Raw genomic sequence first — 25,217 nt, forward strand, 5'->3', positions numbered from 1 at the left:
AACACTGAAGTTCCTGGATTTCAAACATTTAGGAAGTTACTGAATCTAGTGTGAAGGAATCCTTGATGGGAATTGACACTGGCTGTTGAAAATGAGAGTGTTTCCTCACAACTCTTAGTTTCCCACTTCCCCATTGTTCAATGGACAACATTGAGAGACTCCAGGATTCTGAAAATTTGAAGGGCTCAGGTTGAATCCACTGCATTGGTAGGAGCATCATCAAAATTAGCATCAACATGGTCAGAACAGCAGTTCTCATCAAAATTGGGAGATACAGTCCATGTATGAGAGGGGAACTTGGAAAATATCTAGAGTGAATGTCATGACATACTAATTAGGTTTCAAATATCATTCAAACAGATAAATATGTCTATGCTAGATTAATGTGGATTATTCTTCAAGCCTATCATTCCAAAAACAGAAAATATAAGGTTGTGCTCCAGAAAAATCTTGCCTCTGGAATCTCATTTATTCTTGATCTGTTCCAGGGTATTTCTGTCTGGCTTCAGGAGGATCACATAACATTTGGGAATAAAGATGCAGCCCAGTAGCCCAGCACTGGAGGCCAAGATGGAGAAGATCTCCACAGTCACCATGGCCTTTCCTTTGGTGCTCTGATATGTGGGCAGAAAAGAGACCCAGACACTGCAAAACACCAGCATGCTGAAGGTGATGAACTTGGCTTCATTGAAGGTATCAGGCAGGTTTCTGGCCAGAAAAGCTACGAGAAAGCTTCCCAGAGCCAGAAGGGCCATGTAGCCCAAGACACAGTAAAAGGCAAAGGCAGAACCCTCATTACATTTAAGGATGATGTGGCCATATTGAGAGTGTGTGTCTGCCTCTGGAAAGGGTGGGGAGGTTCCCAACCAAATGCCACAGAAAATCACTTGCAACCCTGAGCATGTGAGGACAACATAGACAGTCACTCTAGGATGCATGAATATGCGTATCCTGCTCCCTGGCCTGATATTCTTGAAAGCCAGAACCACAATGATGGTTTTGGCCAAAATGGAGGAAACAGCCACAGTAAAGACAATTCCAAATACTGTTTGTTGTAGGATACAGGTGACAGTGGTAGGATGGCCTATGAATAACAGGGAGCAGAGGAAACAGCAGATAAGGGATATGAGGAGAGTATAGCTAAGTGTCCTGTTATTGGCTTTGACAATGGGAGTGTCTTGGAACTTCACAAAGACTCCCAGAACCAGAGCTGTCAGTAAAGAGAAGGAGATAGCTATGAAGGCCAAAGTCATCCCCAAAGGTTCTTTCATGATCAGGAAGGTGACGACCTTTGGGAGGCAGTGATCTCTCTGCTTATTCTGATATTCATCCTCTGGGCACTTTGTACAATATTCTGCATCTTTAAGAGAGAAACACAGACTTAAAGAATAGATTAAAAGAATTATCACTATGTCCAGATATAGGCATAGAAATAGGCATTCTAACTGTGACACCACCTTCTGGTTCCAGAGGTTACAAGATCACCATCTCTCTTTGCTGAAATTCAATGCCTTTAGAAAATAATATGTCACCTAAGGCTAGACCCAGTCTTTTCATTTCTTTTTATCATTACTCATCTTAGATCATGTTGATTCTCTATATTACTCTTACTTAACTTATGACATCTTTTCTTTTTAATTTATTCACTTAGTCCAATAAACTTGGAAAATGGAGGCCATTAGAATTAAATGTAAGGATTCCTTTTGGGTTGTTGTGTTGTATTGTGCAACAGCAACTCTAGGAAAAGGTTGCTATATTAATCTTTCTTCATTATTCCCAGCTCCCAGTTTACCCCAACCCATAATGAATTTCTGTGAATTTTATACATAGATGCTTATACATGTTGTCTCCTCCATGAGAATGGAAGCTCTCTGTAATTCAGGAATTCTTTACTTTTTGACTTTGTATCCTCAACACTGATCACCAGTCTGTCACATGTGACTATCGAGCAACTGATTGATGATTTATTGTATATCTGCCATATTTCTTATGGAAAAATCTTTTTTGTTTATTAATTGGTCATCCTATTAATGCTGAGGAATTTGATGCCTTGCCATGATCTTGAACCTAAATACTCATTGGGTCATACATTATATTATTTTCTCCTTGTTTTGGGAAAAGTGAGTTGATCCTGTTTTAAATCTCTCATTCAGGTCTATGAAATCTTTGAGATTTACCCCACAAATGGCATTCCTAAAACCTTCCATGGATCTCTAGTGCCTTCTTGCTTTCAGCTGGTAATCTCTTCTGCAGATACCCCTTTCTTCTTTATCATCTCTCCCTCTCTTTTTTATGACCTTCTACATCTTGCATCTTTCAAGTCCCAAACAGATCCCAAATTTTGAATTGAATTGCATCCCTGACATTAGAGGTGAAAAAAAATCACTTACCTGTTGGTGGTGTCAGAAATCCATCTAGAAACCCTGTCATTTTACTATAAAATATAAGTAAGTAAATCAAGTAAATCGCAATATGAATAGGCTATAGGACTTGGATTCAAGAATGTTCAAGTTCAAATCTTTCTTCAGATGCTTTCTAGCTATGTGACTATGGGCAAGTCATTTCCCCTCTTTCTTAGTTTCCATACCAGTGAAATAGGGATAATAATACTTCATGAAATTGTGGTGAGGTTTAAGTGAAATAGCATAGATAAAGCACAAAATCAAAACACTATAGAAATACTAATTAAAATAATAACAATAATTATCATTGTTATCATCATCACTAAATCAATAAATATCCATGATTGCAGGAAGGAGACCCATGTGTTCCCAAAGCAAAGAAGCAGAACAGATTATGGTAGGGCATAGAATTTGTATACATTCAAGGATCTTGTCAGAGAATGAGTCTTTTCTCTACTTTCCTCTTTGTTCCTTCTATCTTGGCTTGAAAACAGTCTAGGACAAGGCTCAAATGTAATATCAATGAGCATGTTATAAGCATCTAGTCTTTTCCCAGATGTGATGATACGTTGATTCCCCCGGTATTGTAATCCAAGTGCATATATTGTGTTCCTAACTATGCCCCATTCATTTTTCTCTTGAGTTTATTCATTTTCTGATGTCACTCCATATTCAATGTGATAAGGTTGATAGGTGATTGCATAAAAGGATTTGGCTTCAATTCCTACCTCTGAAACATATTTTTCTTGTAATCCCATAGAAGTTACCCAACCCCTCACTTTTCTAGAACAGTATAAGTCCATAAGGTTTAAATTAGGTGCTGACCTGCAATGTAAGAGGCAGTTGCTAATTGTCGAGTTCCCTTTAGCCATGATGTCACAGGTCCATCTAGTCCAAACCTCTACCCTTATCATTATGTTTTTTATGTTGTCTAAAATGACTCATAACGTTAAAATCATGTTGCTTTTAGCATTCCCTAGTGTGTCTGACTTTTCTGTGTCACTCTGTGGATCAAATGTGAGACATGAGCTGAATATTGGACTGTTAGTCAGGAGCAACGTGTATCAGGCTATGGATAATCCATTGGTAACCTCACAGAATCATTTAATTTCTCTGGATTTCATGTTTGAAATAAAATGTGTGGAAAAGATGACCTCTGAAGACCGTGCTTGGCTTCAACACTGGTTCAGTCATGAGTAGATATTCCTCTGAAACCAGATCCATGAATTAGAGTAATGTCTTGAGAGCAAAGCCAAAATCTTCTGATGAACTATAGACTTATTCTAGAAATATTTGTAAAGCTCCAAGAGCAGGATGCAAACCGTATGATGGTGTCTACCAAGAATTCTACATGAAGGACCTTACCAAGTCAGGGGAATATTTCTGAAATTGATCAGAAGGACCACTTCTCCCAGTCAAATCAGCAAGTATCTGCAGAGAGCATGTATGGATTGCTTTGGGTTGTCTGTCAACAATTAGTAGAGTGGAATTACAATACATACTTTATCTTCAAGTCAATTGGAAAGCTGGACCAAGGTGCTTCCATTGTTGAGCATCTCTTAACAAACTCTCCTTTTCTCCAGAAATATCTCAGTGTTTAGACTTTTTTCTCTGTTTTCAGAAGTTGAGAAGTTCTTAAATCTAACTATATGAATTGTTAGAATTGTAGTCCTAGAGAGAAAGTGTTTTTATTTCTTTGTCTTGAGATAGAGATTTGCATTTTTGGATGGACATACACACTTTGTAAGACACAATTAAAGCCATACACAAAGTTCAGAAAAATTCATTTTGGAAGTGGTTCATTCCTTGCAAAATCAAATGATGAAAGTGGGAAGAAAGGAGTAAGTCATGGAGAGAAAAAGAAGAGGAGAGAGAGGAAGATGAAGAAAGAGAGGGAGGAAAATAGGGGAAAAGCAAATAAAGGGCTGAGAGATAGAGGGGAAAGAAACAGAGAGAGAACTGGAAAAATGTTAGACAGAAACAGAAGGAGAGAGAGGGAGAAGGGAGAGGGAAGAAAGAACATATTTATACGCATAGATGTTATTAAAAAAACCTTCCAGTTTATGTCCCTCATTTTGGTATCAGAAGGACTGCAGGGTAGATGTAATTGGTCTCTTCCCCTTTCTTTGTTTTTGTAGGTAACAGACATCTGGTGCCTGATATTAGCTTCCTTAATCTAACATTCAAATCCCATTAAATTTCATCTCTTCCAGCACAAATCTGCTCTTCCAGATACTCTTGGTCTCACACCCCAGTCCCAGGGGTTGTTATGTTGGAGCGCGGAACAGCTTCAAGAGAACATCTCATTCCCCCTTGAGTGGTGTGTGTAGTGGTAATGGTCACTGCTCTGTATCTGAACATGCAATTAACTTGTTTTAATGGTCTTTGCAGATTTATCTTAGAATAAACATCTTACCTTAAATCACTCAACCTAAACAACACTATATATCCAGAGACACTCAGAGAGTCTCATTTCAATCATAGCCTTTGATTTCCTGCAGGACTGGAACTCTGATTCGTGGAATGACCTCATCCAGGCTTCCACTTCAGCACAGAATATCTATATATTGATATATAGACACACACAGACAAACACAAACCCTCATACACACTGATATATTCATACAAACATACATAAATACATACCCTTTTGGCACTATTATATGCAGGAAAAGCAATTTTATCCCTATAGTTCACACTTCTCATTGTATTATGAGATCAAAAGACCCTTCACATGATTACTTATTTCAGAATATTTTTCAGGTGTTCATTGGTCTCATATGCTCTCTTACTCTGAAATAGATGTTCCTAGGGGTTATAGGTGACTGTATAAGAAAAGTGTATTGGTTATTTTCTATATTAGGGATCATGTGAAGTGAGACCTCTCCAGAAACTTACCCTTCTGACTAGAAATTTCCCCTTCTGGACATGGAGTGCAGTCAAAGCAGCAGGCAGGCTTCCCCTCCAAAGGGATCTTCCTAAATCCAGGACCACAACTGTCACTACATACTGCACAGGGAACCTAAGAGAATAACAGGAGAATCAAATATTCATATTTAGCTCAAGACTAATGAAATTTGAGGTGGAAAAAAGGAATCTTTTCTATGTAACCTCTGCTTGATGGCCACCCCATAGACAGGTAAATTGTAGTGTAGATAGAATATTATGTTTGGAGTTTGGAAGATCTGAAACATTAGCTGTGTGACCCTGGACAAATCAATTTACCTTTTTCTGCCTCACTTTCCTAAACTTTCAAATAAGCTTAATAAGATTCATATCTCAAATGATTATTGGAAGTATAAAACATTTGTAAAAGCCTTTGAAACATACTAGGCATTTAATAAGTGCCTCTTCTCTTACCCTGTCATTTAAAAGACATTTTTATGCAAAATATTTATCCATGTTAGTCATTTTGTGTAAAAGTTCTCAAATGGGAAAAAAGAAAGAATATGACAGAGGGAACTACAGCCATTAGGAAATGGTTATGTGTAGGGTGTGAAATAGCATATGAAACTGAGCACGAGGAAAAAAGCAGGTCCTAGACTTCTACCAAGACCCATAATCAACTTTAATCACAGGTCCTGGGAGCAATAAAAAAAGGAAATTGGGCACCTGGATAACTTTCTGAGATAAATATTCGTCTTAGACTATGTTTTTCTATGAGAGAAACACTTTCAATAAAAAATGATAATATTGTGGCTCCCATCCTGAGTGAAATGCATTGTCTTGGCACCAGTTTCTATCCAAGTCTGAGGTCTTCAGAGAAACAAATAGGGCAGTGTTCCATAACCCAAAAGAAGCTGCAGTTCTGTCATTCTGAACCAGGAAAGCCTCCCAAATGGTTAATAGTCATTCTACTGTTGATTAAATGAGTAAGTCATTCCACTCTTGCTGAAATTCAAATCCAGGCCAAAAAGGAAGAGAGTTAAGAGCAATGCTGAGGGATTGGGATAAAGTGAAGAATCAGGTTTTATTCAAAATCAGACCATTCACAAAACAGTGAAATCTTGATATTCTCTCCTTAATTATCCCTTACATTCTGCAATAACTACAAAGTCAATACTCTCAAGAAAATACCAAGATTCTAAACCTTCCCTCCACACATATCTAGAGCTGATTCAAACATGAACCATGTCCAAAGTAAAGAAGTGGACCAGAAGAATGATCAAACAGATAAAAGAAAGGTAGAATAAAAATTATTAGAATATTGTCAATGTTGAAAACACAACCCAGAAGGAAACTACAAAATATCTACCAAAAACCTCAAATAAAAACAAACATTTGAGATAAACTCATGTAGAATTCCTGAAAGAGATGAAGAAAGGTTTTCTAAAGAGGTAAAATGCTTTCTTCATTGAAATCTAAGTAGTAGAGGAAAAATTGGAAAAGAAATGACAGATTTAAAGAAATGAATAGCAACATGATTAAACAGATTTGAACAAGAGGAATAAAACTTTAACCAAGAGAGAAACTCTGAAAATAAGCATGGAACAAACAGAAGTCACTGACATTGTGAGACAATAGAAATACTGAAATAAATTCAAAAGGAAAAAAATACCCAAAGAAGTAAATTTTTAAAAATCATTTCAATTTTTAAATCTTTATCTTCCATCTTAGAATTAATAATTTGTATTTGTTCCAAGGCAGAAGAGCAGTAAGGGCTATGCAATGGGGATTAAGTGACTTGCCCAGAGTCACACAACTAGGAAGGTCTGAGACCAGATTTGAACCGAGTACCTCCAGCCTCTCGGTTTGGCTTTCAATCTATCCAGCTGCCCCCAAAACAAAGTATTTCTTGGAAAAATAAATGGCTTCTAAAATGTATTGAGGAGAAAATAATTAAAGTTTGGACTAGTGAAATTCCATGACCAAAGACTGAATGCAAACACCACGATTCTTGAAATATTTTTCTTTTTCTTTTAAATTTTCCAGCCAATTACTTGTGTCTCTCAAAAAAATTATTACCTACTCTGTTGGAATCATTACTGCATATTGCTTCCAAAACAGAACAGTAAAGGTTAGGCATTAGAGAGGTTAAGTGACCTGCCTAGGGTTACATAGCTAGAAAATGTCAGGACAGATTGGATCCCAAGCCCTTCAGTCTCTAGACTTGGTTTTCAATTGATTGAACCACTTAGCTGCTCTCCCAACCTCATTACTTGTAAGGACAATTATTATAGCTCTTTAAACATTTTTTGAAACTTTAAAGCTTTCTCTTTCTTCCCTTCTCAGTGATATGGAAAACAATCTGATAAATATTTTAAATGTAAAATCATGTAAAATATTTTTCATTATCAGTCCTTTTGTGGAAGAAAATGAGAAGAAAAAATGAAGAAAGTGAAATACTGTATGCTTTGGCATGTTCTCCATATGTTCTTTACCTGGAGGCAGATGACATTTTTCAATGTGTGTCCTTTGGAATTGTCTTGAATCATTGAATTGCTGAGAATAGCTAACTCATTCAAAGTTGTCCATTGAACAACATTGCTGTTACTGTGTTCTGTTCTGATTCTGTTCACTTCCCTCTGCAATCAGTTCATGTTAGTCTTTCAAAGTTTTTCTGAAACTATTCTAGTTGTCATTTCTAATAGTACAATAGTTTTTCATTACAATCATATATTACAATTTACTTGGCCAATCCCTAATGGTAACTCCTTCACTTTTTAATACTTTGCCACTGCAAAAAGTGTTGTTATAAATATGTTGCAATTTTTTGTTTTCTTTTTATCCCTTTGGCACAAAACCATAGTAATAGTATTCCTTGGTGAAAGGATCTGTATGGTTCAACAGCTCTTTGGTCATAATTCTACATTTCTCGCCAGAATAGTCAAATCAGTTTACAACTGCTCCATAGTGCATTGGTGTTTTAATTTTCCTATATCCTATCCAACTTTTCTCATTTTCCTTTTCTGTCATAATAGTCATCTGATTTGTGTGAGATGCTACCTCAGAGTTCTTTTAATTTGCATTTCTGTAATTAATCATTATACAATTTATACTGACTTAGATTACATTTGCATGTAACTAGATAGCTTTGATTACTTCACATCAAAATTATCTGTTCACATCCTTTGCTAATTTATCAATTGGGGAATGACATGTAGCCATTTACATTTTACTCATTTGTCTATGTATTTAAGAAATGAAGCCTTTATTAGGGAAAAGTCGATTTAAAATTTGTTATGATTACTGTATACTATCTTCCATTCTATTCCCTCCTCTTTATCCTCCTCTCTGTTCTTTTACTCTGATCATCCTCAAAAAGATGTGCTTCTGACTATTGTCTTCCCCATCTTCTCTCACCCCATTTTCTTAATCTCTTTTCCTTCTATTTTGATTTCTTTATCCAACTGAGTATGCATGTTCATCTCTTTTTTGATCCATTTTTGATGAGAGTAAAGTTCAAGCATTTTCATTTCCACTTCCTCCAACAATCATTTCACTTTCAAAGCTCTTTTGCACTCCTTTTGCGTGAGATAATTTACCAATTCTAGTTCTCCCTTAACCCATATCCCAGGTCATTATTCTTTCTCAAACCTTAGTTTTATACTTTTAGATATTATCCTATCATATTCAACTCACACCCTTCATCTCTGTCTGTGTATACTCCTAATTTTCCTAATAATGATAAAGTTCTTAGGAGTTATAAAGTATCATCTTTCCATTATATTTAATCTTACTAAATCCATTATGATTTCTATTTCCTGTTTACCTTTTGGGGCTTCTCTTCAATCTTGAATTTGAGAGTCAAATTTTCTATTTAGCTCTGGTCTTTTCACAAGGAATGCTTAAAAACCTTCTGTTTTATTGAATGCTCATTTTCCTTCTGATAGACTTTACTCAGTTTTGATGAGTAGGTGACTCTTGGTTGCAATGCAAACTCCTTTATCTACTTGAATATCACATCCAACGCACTTCAATCCTTTAATATAAAAGCTGCTAAATCTTGTTATCGTACCATAACTTTGGAATATTTGAATTGTTTCTTTTTGACTGCTTGCACTATTTTCTCCTTGACCATGGAATTCTGGAATTTGGCTATAATATTTTGGGAATTTTCATTTTGGAATGTGTTTCATGGGGAGACCAGAGGATTCTTTCCATTTCCAATTCAACCTGTGGTCTTAGGATATTAGGTGAATTTACTCTGATAATTTCTTGAAAGATATATATATATACATATATATATATATATATATATGAAGAAAATAACTATATATATATGTATATAGTTATTTTCTTGATCATGGCTTCTGGTAGTCCAATCCCTCTTAAATGATATTTTCTTGACCTATTTTCACGGCAGTTGCTTTTACAATGACATATTTCATATTTCTTCTAATTTTTCTCATTTTTACTTCATTTTATTATTCCTCATTGTCTCTTGGAATCATCAGCATCCACTTGCTGAATTAAAAATTGTACAGAATTATTTTCTTCAGTGAGCTTTTATACACCCTTTTCCTTTTGATTAACTGTATTTTTTAAGGAATTCTTTCCTTCACTAAAAACTTGCACATCTTTTCCCGCATGACCAATTTTGTTTTTGAGTTCTTCTCTTTAGTGATTTTTTGTTACTCTTTTTGCCAAGTAATTTTTTTTCAGGTACTATTTTTCTTGAACTTTTTTGTACCTCCTTTACCAAACTCTCAACACTTTTTAAAATTAATTTCCTGGATTACTCATTTCTTTTCCCAATTTTTCTTCTACCTTTATTGTTTAATTTTTAATTATATTTTGAGCTCCTCTAAATGTTTTTGAGCTTTTGATTACCTCATATTATTCTATGCTATAGTATTGACTTTTATTTTTTCCCGAATTTTTATTTTGATCTTTCCTGCCACTAAAAAAACTTTAAATATTTCTTTTTTGTTTGCTCGTTTTTTAGTTCTTTTCTTTCCTTTTAACTTAGAAATGGTTAAAGTTTGGAACTGTTCTTGTGGTAAAGGGGGAATTGTCTCTAGCTTCAGGTTCTGTACACAGCTAGCTTCAGAGCTCACTCTGGGTATTTATTAGTATTTACTTCTTCTAAGGTGATATGTTCTAAGCAGAGATCTGTTTTATATTCTTTTAATCTCTGCTGTGTTCTAGGAGTAATCAAAAATCTTCTTTTCCACTCTAGATCTTTGGCCTGGTTCCCCTGCTCCCCTGTTTTCTGCCACTGAAAGTGTTGGTGTGCTAGTACTCCTCCTCACCCTGGGACCTCCACCTGAGACCGTGACCCATGATTGTGTTTTAAATCTGTGCATGTTCAATGCAATTGAGTCCTTCATCCAGATCCAGCAAAGGGAACCATAGAATGTCCTGACCAGCTGTCTGATTCCCTCATCATCTGTAGCTGAGAGCTCTGGAAGTGTTTCTTGCTGGCAAAGAATGGGAATATTAGAAGTTACCCCCAAACCAAATAATGTCTGAACAAGTTGTGATTTATATAATTGGTTAAATGGCATATTTCTGGAGAAGTAGCACCATTGGTGTGGTCTTGTCGGGCCATATTTGGGGCTTTTCATGTACATTTAGTGTTTCCCTTTCATATAACTCTCACCTCTGCCTCCCAGAAGCTGTATGTAGCATGCATAACATAGGGTAACTGAGAGGATTCAAACCTGTTGGTGAGTTAATGGCATGTCTACCTGTAGTATCTGAAGACTGCCTAGAATGGAAAGAGTGGATGAGGAAAATTTGTTTCAGTGGCCATAAAGGAGGCTGAAGCAGGTACTGTGGAGGTATCAGAATGTGGTCAGATATTGAAGGTGTAATAGTCATCCATTGCACTTGAATCATTGCCAGTCATCCATACTTTTGTCTTGCCACTGTACTTTGATGTCTCTTGAAGAGACAGTGAGGCTGATGATTTTTCATTTTACTTAAACCCAATTCACATGAATCAAAATGCAATTCTCTGAAGTCATTGGTACTCCTTGAAATGAAGAATGAACACCTACATAGACATAATTGTGTATTTATATATTTATTAATGTTTAGTTGTAAGTATGTATTATGAAATGCAATTAAATTTCAGAGAAACTGGAAATTGTGAAGTGGGCAAAATGAGATGATCTAATATTGCATACATAATGATATGGTAAAAACAAAAAATCTTTGAAAGAATTAATAACTCTGATCTTTTAAATAATGAACCACACATCCATAGGGTTAAAGATGAAATGTGCTACTCACTTTCTGTTTCAGAGGTGAAGAACCCAGAATGCAAATTCAGACACAATATTTTGTGGACCAGGCTTGTAATGAAAGTTTTTTGCTTAACTATTAATGAGGTTTTGTTATTTCATTTTTAATTTGGAAGAGGAAAAATTTAAATGGGAAAGAAAGTTTAGTTGTGTGTGTATATATACATGTGTGTGTGTATTTGCAGACACAGAAATTCATACTCATACACACACACACACACACACATATATATATATATATATACTACACATATTTACATATACATATACAGGCTAGGTGGTACAGTGAATAGAGTAGTAGGCCTTGGATTAGGAAGATCTTCTTTCAAATTGGGCTTTAGATACTTACTAGCTATGAAACCCTATGCAAGTCACTTAACCCCTATTTTCCTCAGTTCCTCATATGTAAAATGAGGACACAACTGGAGGAGGAAATGGCAAACCACTCCATTATCTTTGCCAAGAAAACCCACGGGCAAAGTACATAGCTATGGTTACATAGCATTGGTCATGACTTAATGACGACAACAAGAAAAAATTCCACCTAGAGTGATCATTGCATGTATCATCATGAAAAAGCCACTTACCATTTCTGATCATGTGTTTCCTTATGTATTAAGAGGAAGACAATGGACTTAAATGGTCTGTGAGATCACTTCATTATCTTGGTCTATAATTTTACTATAATCATTCATTGTCTCCTATTCATACATATGATTAGTAAGGAGTAAACTAAACAGGGCAAGAAGTGTTCTTTTGCTTAGAAGTATCTATTGTGCACTTAAAATATTTCTGACCTTTGCATCCCAGCCCCAATCTATGGCATCTTCACAGATTGTGAAATCTTGACCAAATGGAGCTTTGGGGAGAAACTGCCCCACTTTCACCAGAGCATCACTCTCATTAGGAAAGAATACATAGTTCATAATAGCATATTGAGCCTCAGAGCTTCTAGTCTCATCCACAAACACCTGGTCACCAGCATTATTGGTAAATTGAGTTTTCTTCAGGAAGGAGTGCAACTGAAATGGAAGACAATTATTAATTGCCAGGTAGTACCTTAGGGAAGGACTCTCTCTGAAGTATAACTTATACATTATATGAGAGATACAGGACATGTTTTGTAGTCTTTTAGAGTTCTGTAGTCTTATTTGGAGGTCTGGTAAAATCTGACTTTCTTCTCAGACATATAGGAAAAAAAATCCTCTGGAACCTGCAGCATTGCTTCCATTTCCAAAATTCCTAATTTCATTTTTAGTCTTGATTCATAAATACCTTTCAACTCCTTTAATATATTGCCAAAGTCTGTTGATCTCATTTTAGTGACATCTCTGAAATATGCTCACCCTCCTCATCCATACCATCTTGATTCATTGGATTTCTTTAACTTCTGCCTAAAATCTCATCATCTCCTGTAAGCTTTTTCAACCCTTTCTTAATTCTAATGCTCTCTCTCTCTCTCTCTCTCTCTCTCTCTCTCTCTCTTTCTCTCTCTCTCTCTCTCTCTTCTTTCCTGTTTTTCCCCCATTCATTTTCTATATTATTTATTTGTACATATTTATTTTCTTTTGGTCTCTCCCATTAGATTGTTATCTTTTTCATGGTAGGGACTGTTTTTGCCTCTTTTCACATCCACAGAATTTAGTACAGTTCCTGGCACATTGTAAGTGCTTATTAAATGTTTATTGATGTATTGATTGTTTCATCATACTTTTCTGTTCCTTTATTTCAGAGGGTAAGTCAAGTGTAAGAAATTGTTAAGTATTGCTCCTGAATTTAATCTTCAATTATTCATGCCCTAATTTGTAAAGGTCTATTTAGATCACTTCTCTGGCACCATTTTGAGGATATACTTCTAGGTAAAGGACTCCAATCTTTGGAAACAATGAAAATTGTCTACATGCACAATAAGGAGAAGGCAAGCATCAAAAGGTAATTGTTTGTTAATGTAATTTAACCAAATGGTTCAGAAAATTATATCTGAGAATATGATGATTCTGGATGAGTAGTTTGGATTCCTGTAATATCATCAGAATTGCTAACTCCCTGATGAGCAAACACCTTCTACTAATCCAAAACTGCAGTTGCCATATGAGTTGGCAAATTATTCTTTTGGAGGGTAACACGGGGTCTGTACTTGAGTGAATTGTCTAAGATCACCAAGAGTATGTCAAATTTCAGATTTAAATTCTAATCTTCCTAAATGAAAGATCCACTCTAACATTACTAGGAAACATTGCCTCTCTATACTACTGAACACGAAGGAACATTCCTATAGTACCTGCTTTTGGAGAGGCTGAGGCTGGTGAATCATTAAATCCAGGAGTTTTGAATTGCAGCAGGCCTAACGGTGCTTGGGAGTCTGAGCTAATTCTGTAAAAGAATGGCGAGTTGATAAGAGTAAAAGTGCACCAGTTATCTCCTGTCAAGTAGCCAATGTCAGAGAGAGTAGGTTCAAGCTTCAGTAGTGATTAATATTGGGATCAAGCCTATGAGTAATCATTAAATGTCTATCTCGTGATATATATAGAAATAGTTTCAAGAATAAAACAGTAGTCAATTTTATTTTTTATAAGGATGGAACACTAGTTTTTATTGCTCCTTCCATGGAGACTAAGAATTTTGTTCCTGAATTTCAAAAGGGAATATAATCACAATCATTTTAGCTGCCTTATGGAAAAAGTAACCTTCAGAGTAAGACTACTTTGAGAATCACAGAAAGGACCAATGCAACTCCTTTCCTGAAGGAATGAATCACTTAATTGCCTTGAAGAAGATCAAGAGAATTTTGAAGCAACTAACTGAGTTTATTTCAGACTCTAAAGACATCCCAAGGAGAATTTCTGAGACTAATATCTGGAGAAAGTAGACTGGTGGTACTCTTTGTTTCCATAATAGTGAAAAAATCAATAGCTTCCTTTAATGGCTAGAGGAGATTTTACCCAGAGTATTTTTCATCAGAGATATGTGGTTAAAATATTTGTTTTCATAATTTTTCTTTGCTCTTAATATAATGTATTGATGTGTAGTTAATAAGACTCATGTCTGTCTAATCCAAGATATGATGAAGGAGATGGTTCAAAACGTATAGGAAAAGAAGAATCTCCACTTTATTTATAAACTGGGATGCAGGTGCAGAGTTAATTGACTGATTCATGAGCATATGTGAATCACTAAAATTTTATCAGAATGAATCCTAACATACCCATGATAGGGCCCAAAATGATAATTAATGAGAAAAATATTCACTAGCTAATAGAACAGTTTCTGAAAACTGGGTATTGGCTAGTTGTCAGCCAGTGTAGGACATTTTATAACTAAATCAGACCCATATAGGATAATAAAATACTGTTTCAACAATTAGATGTGCCGCAAAATGGAATAAGGAATATCAAGAGATGATAGATTATTCCCTGATCAGAAATACAATGACAAAATTGGTGCAAAAGGGTTTGCAGTCCAGTTCCCATGGATGTCTGCTTTATGGAATTGGAGGTCATTTTCAGATTCAAGATTCTGGAAGAAAGATCAATTCTTCAAATGATATTTCACAAATGCAGGAAATTAGCAATACGATCTGTGAGAAACATCTAATCAGAGAATTAGGGAGTTAAAAGGGACATCATTATCCTTTTCATCCCATCAGTACCCAAAATATATTTCCAGTACATCATAGTTAAAAAGTGATCACACATTCAATAGTACCTGCCATGAATGAGGTTCTAAGTATTCTTCATTCGCCATTGACCTTTTCTCTGATTTTCTTATAGATATTTCATGGAGAGCCCAAGCCACAGCATAGATAGTATTGTAGATGGTGTAGCTGAAGCTAGACATGGTCATATCAAAAGAGCACAATGGCAAATTCTCCAAGGAAGCATTTGGTGAACATATTTCTTGTTGTGGGTATTCTGGTTGATCTGGGCATCTAAAAGCAGAGAACCAGAATCTCCTAAGTAAAGCATCATCTGGATATTTCAAAGGAGTTATTGTCTTAAGAAAAGTCTTGAATCCAGGAATGTCCCTTGTCAAGTATGAAAATGTGAGAGCCCCATGGAAAGTATGACCTTGAGAATGGAGGGGTCTCATAGTAATGTCCCAGTGAGATGTGGCAATCCACACCTTGAATATTCCAATTATAGGCATTTGTGAGTATCTTAGAATCATTAATGAATCTGTGTCACTATGGATGACAATCACTTTGGCTGATGATATCATGATCCTGGGCATGAAGTTTTCATGTGATTCCATATGTGTTCTCTCACTGATGGGGATCTTCTCTGTGAAGGACACACAAACACCTTTCTTTACCATTTCCCCTCTTATTTCCCAGAGGAATGTTTCACCTCTCATATCATCTGAAACAACCAGGCCTGTCCAGTTCCACTCAAAATATACTATTAAGCGGACAACAGCTTTGTGGAGAGAAGTGTCTTTGGGTGCCATCTGATAGAGGGAAGGAAACTGGACCTTGTCACTAAGAATGGAATCAAATGGACCATAGCTGATCTGGAAGAGAAAGAAATAGGAATTAGTTTGTCCCATGGTGTTACTGAGAGAACTGAAACAAAATGTGAATTTGGAAATGAGCCTTTTTTGTTGACAGAAAAGATGATGTCAATTTTAGCCCACAGTTTAGGATAAGTGGTACTTCAATCACTGAAAATCTCTGTATTTTTCTCTCTCTCTGAGTCTTTAAGGGACAGTGATGTGTTTCAATGGCAGGAGTCTATATGGACAGAAGGTTTGTGAAAGTTTTAATTGAATGATGAACAAAATGGATGAATATGAGAAAGGAATGTCTTAGGAAAAGAAAGGAGATAAACTATGGAATAAATGATTTCACACAAAAGATGTACACATGGAAGGGTTTTTACATTGCAGCATGAAATTTTGAGGGAATGCAGTAGTACTTGAACATTGTTCATATGATTTGGATCAAGGAAGTAAGTATGTAAATAATCAATTGTGCATAGAAATATTTATTTCTTAACAGGGAAGTGGGAGGGTAATGGGATAAGAGAAAGGGGGTAGTAAAAAACCAGTACTGATAAAGGAAGGAAGTGAAAGAGGAAAAAAATCTACAAGAGGTTTCTTCTTCTTTTTCCTAATATGAATAAAATTTACAAAATAAGAACCATTGCCCAATTTATAAATGATCAGGGAATATGAGCAGGTAATTTTCAGAAGAAGACATAGAAGTTATGTGCATATGAAAAATGCTCTGTACCACTCGTTATTAGAAATATGGTGATGAAAACAACATGGATGTACCACCTCACACCTATAAGACTGGATCATAAAATATAAAAGGAAAATGATATATGTAGGGGGAGGAATGTGTAAAAATGGGACACTAATGCACTGTTGATGGAATTGTGAATTGGTTCAACCATTCTCAACCCAATTTTTAAATTATGTCCAATAGATGAATTTAGCTTTTGATCCCACCATAAGACTACAAGGGATGTATCATGATGATATCAAATAAAAATAAAATATTCTATATTTAAAAGTATTTATTACAATTCTTTTTGGTGGCAAAGAATTAGATGTTTGGGAATGCCTATCAACTGAACATTGACTGAATAAGTTGTAGCATAAGTATTGCAGTGCAATCCTTTTATATTTTAAGAAATGAAGAGCAGGATGATTTGAGAAAGGTTTGGGAAAACTTATATGAATTGATGGAAAATAAACTGAGCATAAGCAGAATATCATACACTTTAGCAGCTCAATGGTATGGTTAGCAAATGTGAATGATTTAGCTACTCTGAATAAGACAATGATCCAAAGACTGACAAAAGGGTATGGCGTTTTAGCATTGAAGGACACATGATGAAAAATATTACCCACCTCCAGAGAGAGAACTGAAGGCATTTAAGTACAGATTGTATCATATCCTTTTTTAAAAACCTTAACTTCGTGTCTTAGAATGAATAGTGTTTATTGGTTCCAAGGTAGTAAAGTGGTATGTGCTTGGCAATGTGGGTTAAGTTATTTGCCCAGAATCACACAGCTAGGTAGTATCTGAAGCCAAATTTGAACCCAGGATCCACCAGGGCTTTCAATCCACTGAGCCACCTAGCTGCCCTTTAGCATATTCTTCTCCCTTTATCCTTCTTTGTGCACTTAGGTGGGCAGTTTTTTTTTTTTTTGCAATAGGCCTAATATGTAAATATTTTTCATGACTTCACTTGTATAATTGATTTCAAGTTGTTTAACTTCTCAGTGGGTAGGGAGAGGTGATATTGTGAATGAGGAATATGAAGCTCAAAATGTAAAAATAGGAATATTTAAAAAACATCAGGTGATCTTTACCCCATCCTTCAACCAGAAGATTTGTTCTTATCAATAAAAGAATGTTCACTGACGTCATAATAGGAATTATGTCAGATCTTGCTTATTGTGACTTTGTTGTTTGGTATTCAACAATCACACTTTGAAAGATCTGGCCATTTCTGAAACCAGATGCTATTCTCCTCTCCTGTCAGGGTCAAGAAAGAACTAACTCACAAAGGATGCACCATTCTTACTTTTCCCTATATAGGACCGCATGCAGTAGCATATCTTCTGACAAACAAAGATGCAAGATGAATCCTTTACATGGATCCCCTAACTTAGGGATCTCACTTTGGTTTCCAAATCCCAATAAAAAGCTAATATCTGTGCCCTTTGAGTTTGCAGTTTTTTGTTTTCTTCACTGGTCTTTAAGCGTATGACCAGAACATTTTGAAATCCCAATGCTAGTGAAGCCACAAGACTCCCTGAGTTACTTCTCAAAGGCCTCGAAATCCTGAACCTTTGTTTGTAGAGATATTAGAGATGAATAATATTGAATGAAACTGTGAAAGCTTTAAAAGGAGGAGTGAGAATATAAATGGAGGCCTTCAGCCATTCCTCTTTTGATATGAGTAATTCCATACTAAAAACTGTTTTCCATTTCATTTAAATTAAGGATTCATATTTTACTTTGTTTTTATTCCATGAAAACATCCTTATTTCTCTTGTGGATTCCAGACTAACAAAGCAATGAGTTATATTCCTGACAATGACAATACTCAGTAAGCAGCCAGGATGAAAAGTATATTTACTCTCCTGCCAGGCGAGAGTTCCTAGAATACTCTTTCTGGTCTTTAAAAGATGCGCTGCCTTCTGAAAAGTTTTCTCAAACTGCTTGTATATCTGTGCCTTCTGTACTCATTACATAAATTAAATAAATGTGGATTACCTATCTGTCAGCAATTCCATGAATTTACTCCTGCACCTGCATTTTCATAGAGGTACTTATGGGTCTCTTAATACAGCATTATAGATAGGCTTGCCATTGCTTGTCAAACTTCTACCTTCTACAATAGTGTTTATGCTCCATTATCTTTTTGTAAATGACACTTTTCTCAATGAATGAATATTGAACATTATTGAACAAGAATGACATGTGATAGATTGATCAGTCTTTCACATGGAAGTCCAGGCATGCAAAATTTAATCCCTACTCTTGCACAATTGAATTGTGTAATGCTGAGTAGATATTTTATCCTTTTCAATCTTTAGTGACACTCATCTGTGTAACGGGCAAGTATATACAAGTTATCCATTAGACACTTTCATAAACTGGAATCTAAATGGCTCCCATTGTCCTCTTGGTCTACAATTTGGATGCTGCTCCAGGAGAAGTTTACATTCCCTTATAATTGAGCTAGCTTACAGGTGCAGTGACAATAGGATTTACGTGGTGTCAAGAAGAACCAAGATCAAATTTTGCCACAGGAATTTCTTAGCTGCCTGATCCCGGACATGTAATTTAATTTTTCTCAGTCTCAGTAACCTCCTCTGTAAAATTAGGCTTTTATTAGCACCTGAGAGGGTTGCTGTGAGGAATAATAACAGTATTTATATAAAGCACATTAAAAACCTTAAAGCACTTCATAATTGCTAGTTATTGATGTTGCTCTTATATTGTTAATAATATAATGGTAATATTTTTGTTGGTGAAGGCATAGAGAAAGGCATAGTCACGTTGTATATCTCACCTGTGGAAACTTGTAAAGGTCTAGTAGTGTCCCCATCTGAACAGAAAGAGCAGCTGTGACTCCTCCAATAACAGCCACAGACTTTTCCTGCTTCCTGCAGCTGTAATTAGGAATGAGCTGGCCTTGCCCAGAAAGCCACCTCAAGGAGCTCTCCAAGGTTCTCTCATCACTGTGGTAGGTGTTGTAGAGGTGGAATCCCAGGGTAATGTTGGGCAACAGATTGGAATCTCTGTTAATCTCCTCTATAGCAAACAGTAGAGCCAGAGCCTGCTGGTAATTTTTGTGGAGCCACCTGTAGGGGTGAGTGCAATAGAATATTAACAAATACTACAAAAAATGCTTTTCAAGAGGAACAATTCTTCATCCCTGTGAGTCAAAACTAAAGGCTCAACCAGTTATTCAGTTAATTTAATTTATATTTTAAAAAGCTCTGTCCATGTGTCTTGTTCCTATATTCTTCCTTTCTTGTGATTCCAGAGACAGTGAGGACTATTGGCCTTAGGTTTTTATGTGATTCTGTTTGCCTGAGTCACTCCCTCATTCCACCAATAGATAAAGAGCATCCAGATTCATCTAGATCTTGTAGAACATTTGTATGTCCTTTGACCCAGAGAATTATTTTATTAAGGTCAAGAAAATAAATACCAATTATTTATATCAAAGAAAGCAGAGTAGAGGTTAGGCCCCTTCCTCATGAAGAGAAAAAGCAAGATTTTAAAGAGGGCATCTTGGCCCATGAAATGTGAGGATGACTTTGTCATATGGGTTTTTGGAGAAGGGATCATTGCACAAGGAAGAAAATTAATGGTACCAAACAATTCACAAAGGTGTGAGAATAGGAAGAATGCACATTTTGGGACTCTCAGTATCTTAATTTAATCCTGTCATATTTCTAATGAAAGGCAAGGTTCAGGCTCAGATTTCCCTACCTCCTCATTTTTTCCCTTCAAGTACTGGTATTGAGAAGAATAGAATACAAAATTCTTTAAAAGATAGTTATTTAGTATCAGATCGTCAATCAAGAATCCAATAGTAAAGGACAGACACCTTAGCTATTTGTGATGATGTTTTAAAATTACATACAGCAACTACTACCTTTCAGACAATCTCAAACTGTTTTATTGGAGACAGAAGCTGTGTCACAACATTTGGCTAATTCGCTTCACGTAATAGCATCCACAGCATTTTCAATTCTGTCTTGAATATTCACTTGTTAAGTTTCTGAGATTTAAAGAATTTGTGTCCATGCTTTTCTTCTTTTTTCATTTTCCATTAATTTGAGTCAAGTAGGACAGAAGGAGAGCCTGAATTTTCCTCACAAAATGTTATTCTTTACACAAAATTTAAAAACTGAGTAGAGTTCAGAAGGCATTTAATTTAGAATAGGATTTTTAAAAAAGTCTTTCCATGGAATGGTAAAAACCTTCTTTTCCTTCTAAAGCAAACAATCTGTTCTCCCTAGTTGGAGAATAATAAAAAAGAAAAGAGAATACGAATAATCATATTAAAGAATAAATCATATCAAAATAAATAAATAAATCATATTAAAATAAATAATTAACAATGAAAATGATTTAATGATTTTTTGCCTTTATACAAAAAATATTCATCTATATTGTAGAAGTATCTGGACCTTCTCATCTGTGAGAGGCAAGGAAGACAATAAAGAAAATAAAGGAACCCAGAGTTGTTAAAAAAAAGTGACAGGAGATAAGATAAATTCATAGAAGCATTTGACCACAGAAAGGTACAAAAGAGGTCAATATGCTCATCTGCCAAAGAACCATCAATTGTATTTGATAATCTGTCTCCCACAAGTATGACAAAGTTAATTGCTAACCTGCTTTTCCTCAGCTATCACAAAGGGAAAACAGTCTAGGAACTGGTGTATTTTAGCCTCAATCAGAATTTCACAGTGCAGATTTACAGAGGCTTATATGCATGTTTACGTTTTACATTGCTATACACCGTGAGGACCTGCTAGGTAAACCAAATTTTCTACCAAAGGATCCAAATACAGGATGAAGCACAAAACTAAGGCCTGGTTATCAGCATAAGTGAAAATACGTTTTGTCTATGTCTCATAAAGGAAATATAACACCACTTCTTTTGGAAAGTTATATTTGAGAAAAATTGACCTAGAGAAAAGGAAGTAAGCCCCCCACATATGACTTGCTGGTAATCAGAATACTCCAGACATCACTGGGAAAGAGTAGACATTCCAGAAAGACAGTTCTAAGCCTTGCTCAGTACATTCTACAGTGGTATCCTGAGTATACCTTTTTTTCCCAACAGCCCAAAATCTACTAATCCCTCACTTTTAGGCTCTGTCCCAGGGTGCTTTAATCAGTTCTGTTGGGATATCCTATCTTGGTTTACTCTGCCTATCAGGAACATATAAATAGTCCTAAGAAATATCAAGGAAAATTATGAAGTTTACATACTCACAAGAGGGAGTATATCTAATGGTATATCTTCCAATTGTATGGCACCTGGGAAAATATAGTATCTTCACTGAAGAAAGACTTCCCAGGACTCCCTAAATGTTATGCTCACTTTTTATTGATAGACTGATTTAGAAAGGAAATAGGAAACCTTTCATTTTTGTAGATAGGATAAATCTCCTTGCCCAGTTTTAGTACATTCTAAACCACTAAATTTGCCAAGGATATAAAGTGACAGAGGCCTCAAGAACTTCAGAGTATTAACATAATTGCAGGAGTCTTGGAGTCCACTTCCATTCTTAAGCATCACTATTAAGTCAGGAATTGGGAGTGAATACAATAAAAAGACTGAACCTGTTAGAATTGAGCTTTTTGATTATGGGTATTTGTAGTGGATTGAAGAGGGGTAAATAGAGGAAAATGGTTTTTTTTCTATTTAACTCTGAAGTATAATGAAACATAAGTAAAACTGTGACGGATGTAAAAGAATTAAGAGAGAAGAAGAGAGGCAAAATCCCTATTGAATCATGTTTTATGAGCCTGCCTTTTGGTCCATCAATAAAGATCTCTTTGAAATCATCACAGAAAAAAGGATGTCACAGAGATAGTGAGGCACTTACTGATAAGGCTTACAAGCTTTGTTAGGAGGACTTGTAAACACTTCTGCTCCTCTTTCACTGTTCACTTTAACTGAGAACAAGGATAAAAAGATCCCAATGATCATCTCCCCATCTTGGGAAACTATGGGGTTTATCTGGTGGAAGCAGTGGAGGTTCCCTGTCCTGTGGTCAAATCCTGGAAGCTGCAGGAGCAGAGAGAGGAGTAAAGAAGAAAGCAATTGAGAAAAACTTTTGTGAATATGGAGCAACATCTCCCTGAAGATTAATTAGCCAAAATTCCAAGGTTGAGAAAACCCACTCATACTAAAGCAAAGTTAACAGCCTTATTCATGTACTGGTGAGGAACTGTCCAGCATCAGAAATGTCCTGCCCTTTATTAGATGATCATGCTTTGGTCTGTCTGCTACACCTGAAGAAACACAATAGGCATTAGTGAGGCCCATAACCAGTCAAGGGCAATGGTGCAAGGCAAAATATACATTTTATAGTTAAGTTTTTAGGTTTTGTTCTGTCTCCTGGCACTCTTGTTAAATAATGTTATGAACCTCTCCAACTTCAGTTTCCACAGGGCAGTCTTGGTCCATTAAGAACTCTGGGGAGAAAACTGCCAGGGGCACCTCCAGCTGGGTCTCTGCAATCAAGGGAAAAACAAATTAAAATGTTTTGGAACCTCTTTTTCTTATTCCTAGTGGAGGCAAAAGTGAAGAACTGCCTTTCTAAGAAAATAATTTTTGTGTTTTGGGTTTTTTCCCATGGTAAACATGCTAGTCATCCTGATACCTTTGTACATGAAGCAGAAGCTCTGCCCTATGGCTTTTCTCCTTCATATGTATGAGAGTACCTGGTATGATTTGCAATTATGAAAATCTTTTTACTATCTAAAGGAGACTCAGGGAACACAGATTGTTAGGCAGTGATGTAGAGAGATAGGCAGACAGAATGAATATCAAGTTATTTATGTGTGGCAGACTTTGTACTAAAGCCTGGGGATACAAATAGAAGCAATCCATTTAGTCCCTGACTTCAAGGAGCTTCCAATATAGTAGAAGAATATGGCACATAAGAGTATTGCAATGTAGGGGACAGGAAGCTTGCTTTCTGACTATGTTAGGCAAAAATTTCTCCTTTCAAATCCATTTGGAAGCAGGAATACGATCCAAGTTCTCCATGGTGTGGAAAAGGTCAGAGAGTGATGCCATGTTCAAAAACTACAACTAAATGACAACTAAGAGTATCTTCCCCAGCAAACTCAGTCTTAGCTTTGATTTTTTGTCATTTTGTTTATTATGCAACTAGGCTCAGCAACCCTCGACTTGATCCCATTGGGGAGTTTTATGAACTGAATACCTCTTCTATAATGGTTCCATGTTCACATTGCCAGTGGCAATATTAGCCCTACTTGCTATGGCATTGATGAATCCTGCAGACAATAAGGCCTCTTAATGCATTAGTAATCTTTAACAACGTTTCATTTCAGGGCAATTGCCAGGATAAGATGGTTGCTGAGTAAAAGCAGGGTGTTTTATTCTCCTAACCAACCTATACATGATACCTCAAAAGGAAACAAAACCAAATCCAGATGAAAGAAGGGACCCCACAATAGGGCACAATATCAAATGTATGTGGGATTTGGACATTTCCATGCTATAAGGTGGGGGGTAATATCTCACATCAAAATGTGAGCTGATCAACGCTCCCCCAACCCACCCACAGTACCAGAGTTAGAGACTGCTTACCACAATTAGAGTGAGCAGGGGTGCAAAATCTAGCTCGTTCATAGCTAACTGTGAGCACTATGAGCTTTTCCCTGATAGCAGCAAGATTTGAGGCCCCAGGATGCTGGAGAGTTCTGACTTTGGGCGTGGTAGTGGGTCTTAGGGAAGCAGTGGACAGTGGAAGCAGCTCAGCGCTCTGAGACTCAGGGGAAAACCTCAGGAGGAAGAGCAAGTGTGGGCCAATTTCTGGGCTCTGTGCAGCAGAGTAGTACCAAAGGGGGCTTGACCCTGAAAACAGCTAGACCAGAGACACCAGGAAGCTGGGGAGCTCAGACCTTGGTTGAAGGAGTGAGGCTGAGAGGGGCCACAGACAGCAGAGGCCTAGTAGACAGTAGATACCAGGAAACTCATAAAGCAGCCTCAGACAAAAACTGCTCCTTAGCTCCATACAAAGAGAGTCTGCCTGCCTTAATTAGATTTCTGACTGAGAAAGCATAATGATGCCAAGCAAGGCCCAAGAAATAACCACCAAAAAGACCAAGAAAAAAGCTCTAACACTTGATAACTTCTGCACAGAATAAAACCCCCAAAACAGAGGTGGACAACCAACTAAAGACATCCAAACCTTCCCCCCAAAATGAATATTGTTCATAATCTCCTGTAGAGTTCAAGTCTGAGATCATGAGGAAGATGGAAGAGATCTGGTAAGAAAAGTGGGAAATAGTTTAAAAAATAACAGTTTAAAAGGCAGAATATTGCAATTGGACATTAAGGTTCTGAAATCAAATGAAATGATAAGCAAAATGAAGTCC

General features: G+C 36.3%; 1 protein-coding gene across 1 annotated transcript; it reads right to left on the reverse strand.

Moving 5' to 3' along the window:
• Positions 1–464: 464 nt before the first annotated feature.
• Positions 465–22,794, reverse strand: LOC123232468 (vomeronasal type-2 receptor 26-like). The gene is made up of 6 exons (XM_044658925.1): positions 22,691–22,794; positions 19,627–19,918; positions 15,299–16,102; positions 12,391–12,615; positions 5,301–5,424; positions 465–1,360 (listed from the first exon to the last, which is right to left on the reverse strand). The coding sequence occupies exons 1-6, from the start codon at positions 22,792–22,794 to the stop codon at positions 465–467; spliced, it is 2,445 nt and encodes an 814-aa protein (XP_044514860.1).
• Between the last annotated feature and the right edge of the window lie 2,423 nt (positions 22,795–25,217).

This window comes from Gracilinanus agilis, chromosome 1, assembly GCF_016433145.1.
Source record: "Gracilinanus agilis isolate LMUSP501 chromosome 1, AgileGrace, whole genome shotgun sequence".
Classification (NCBI taxonomy): domain Eukaryota; kingdom Metazoa; phylum Chordata; class Mammalia; order Didelphimorphia; family Didelphidae; genus Gracilinanus; species Gracilinanus agilis.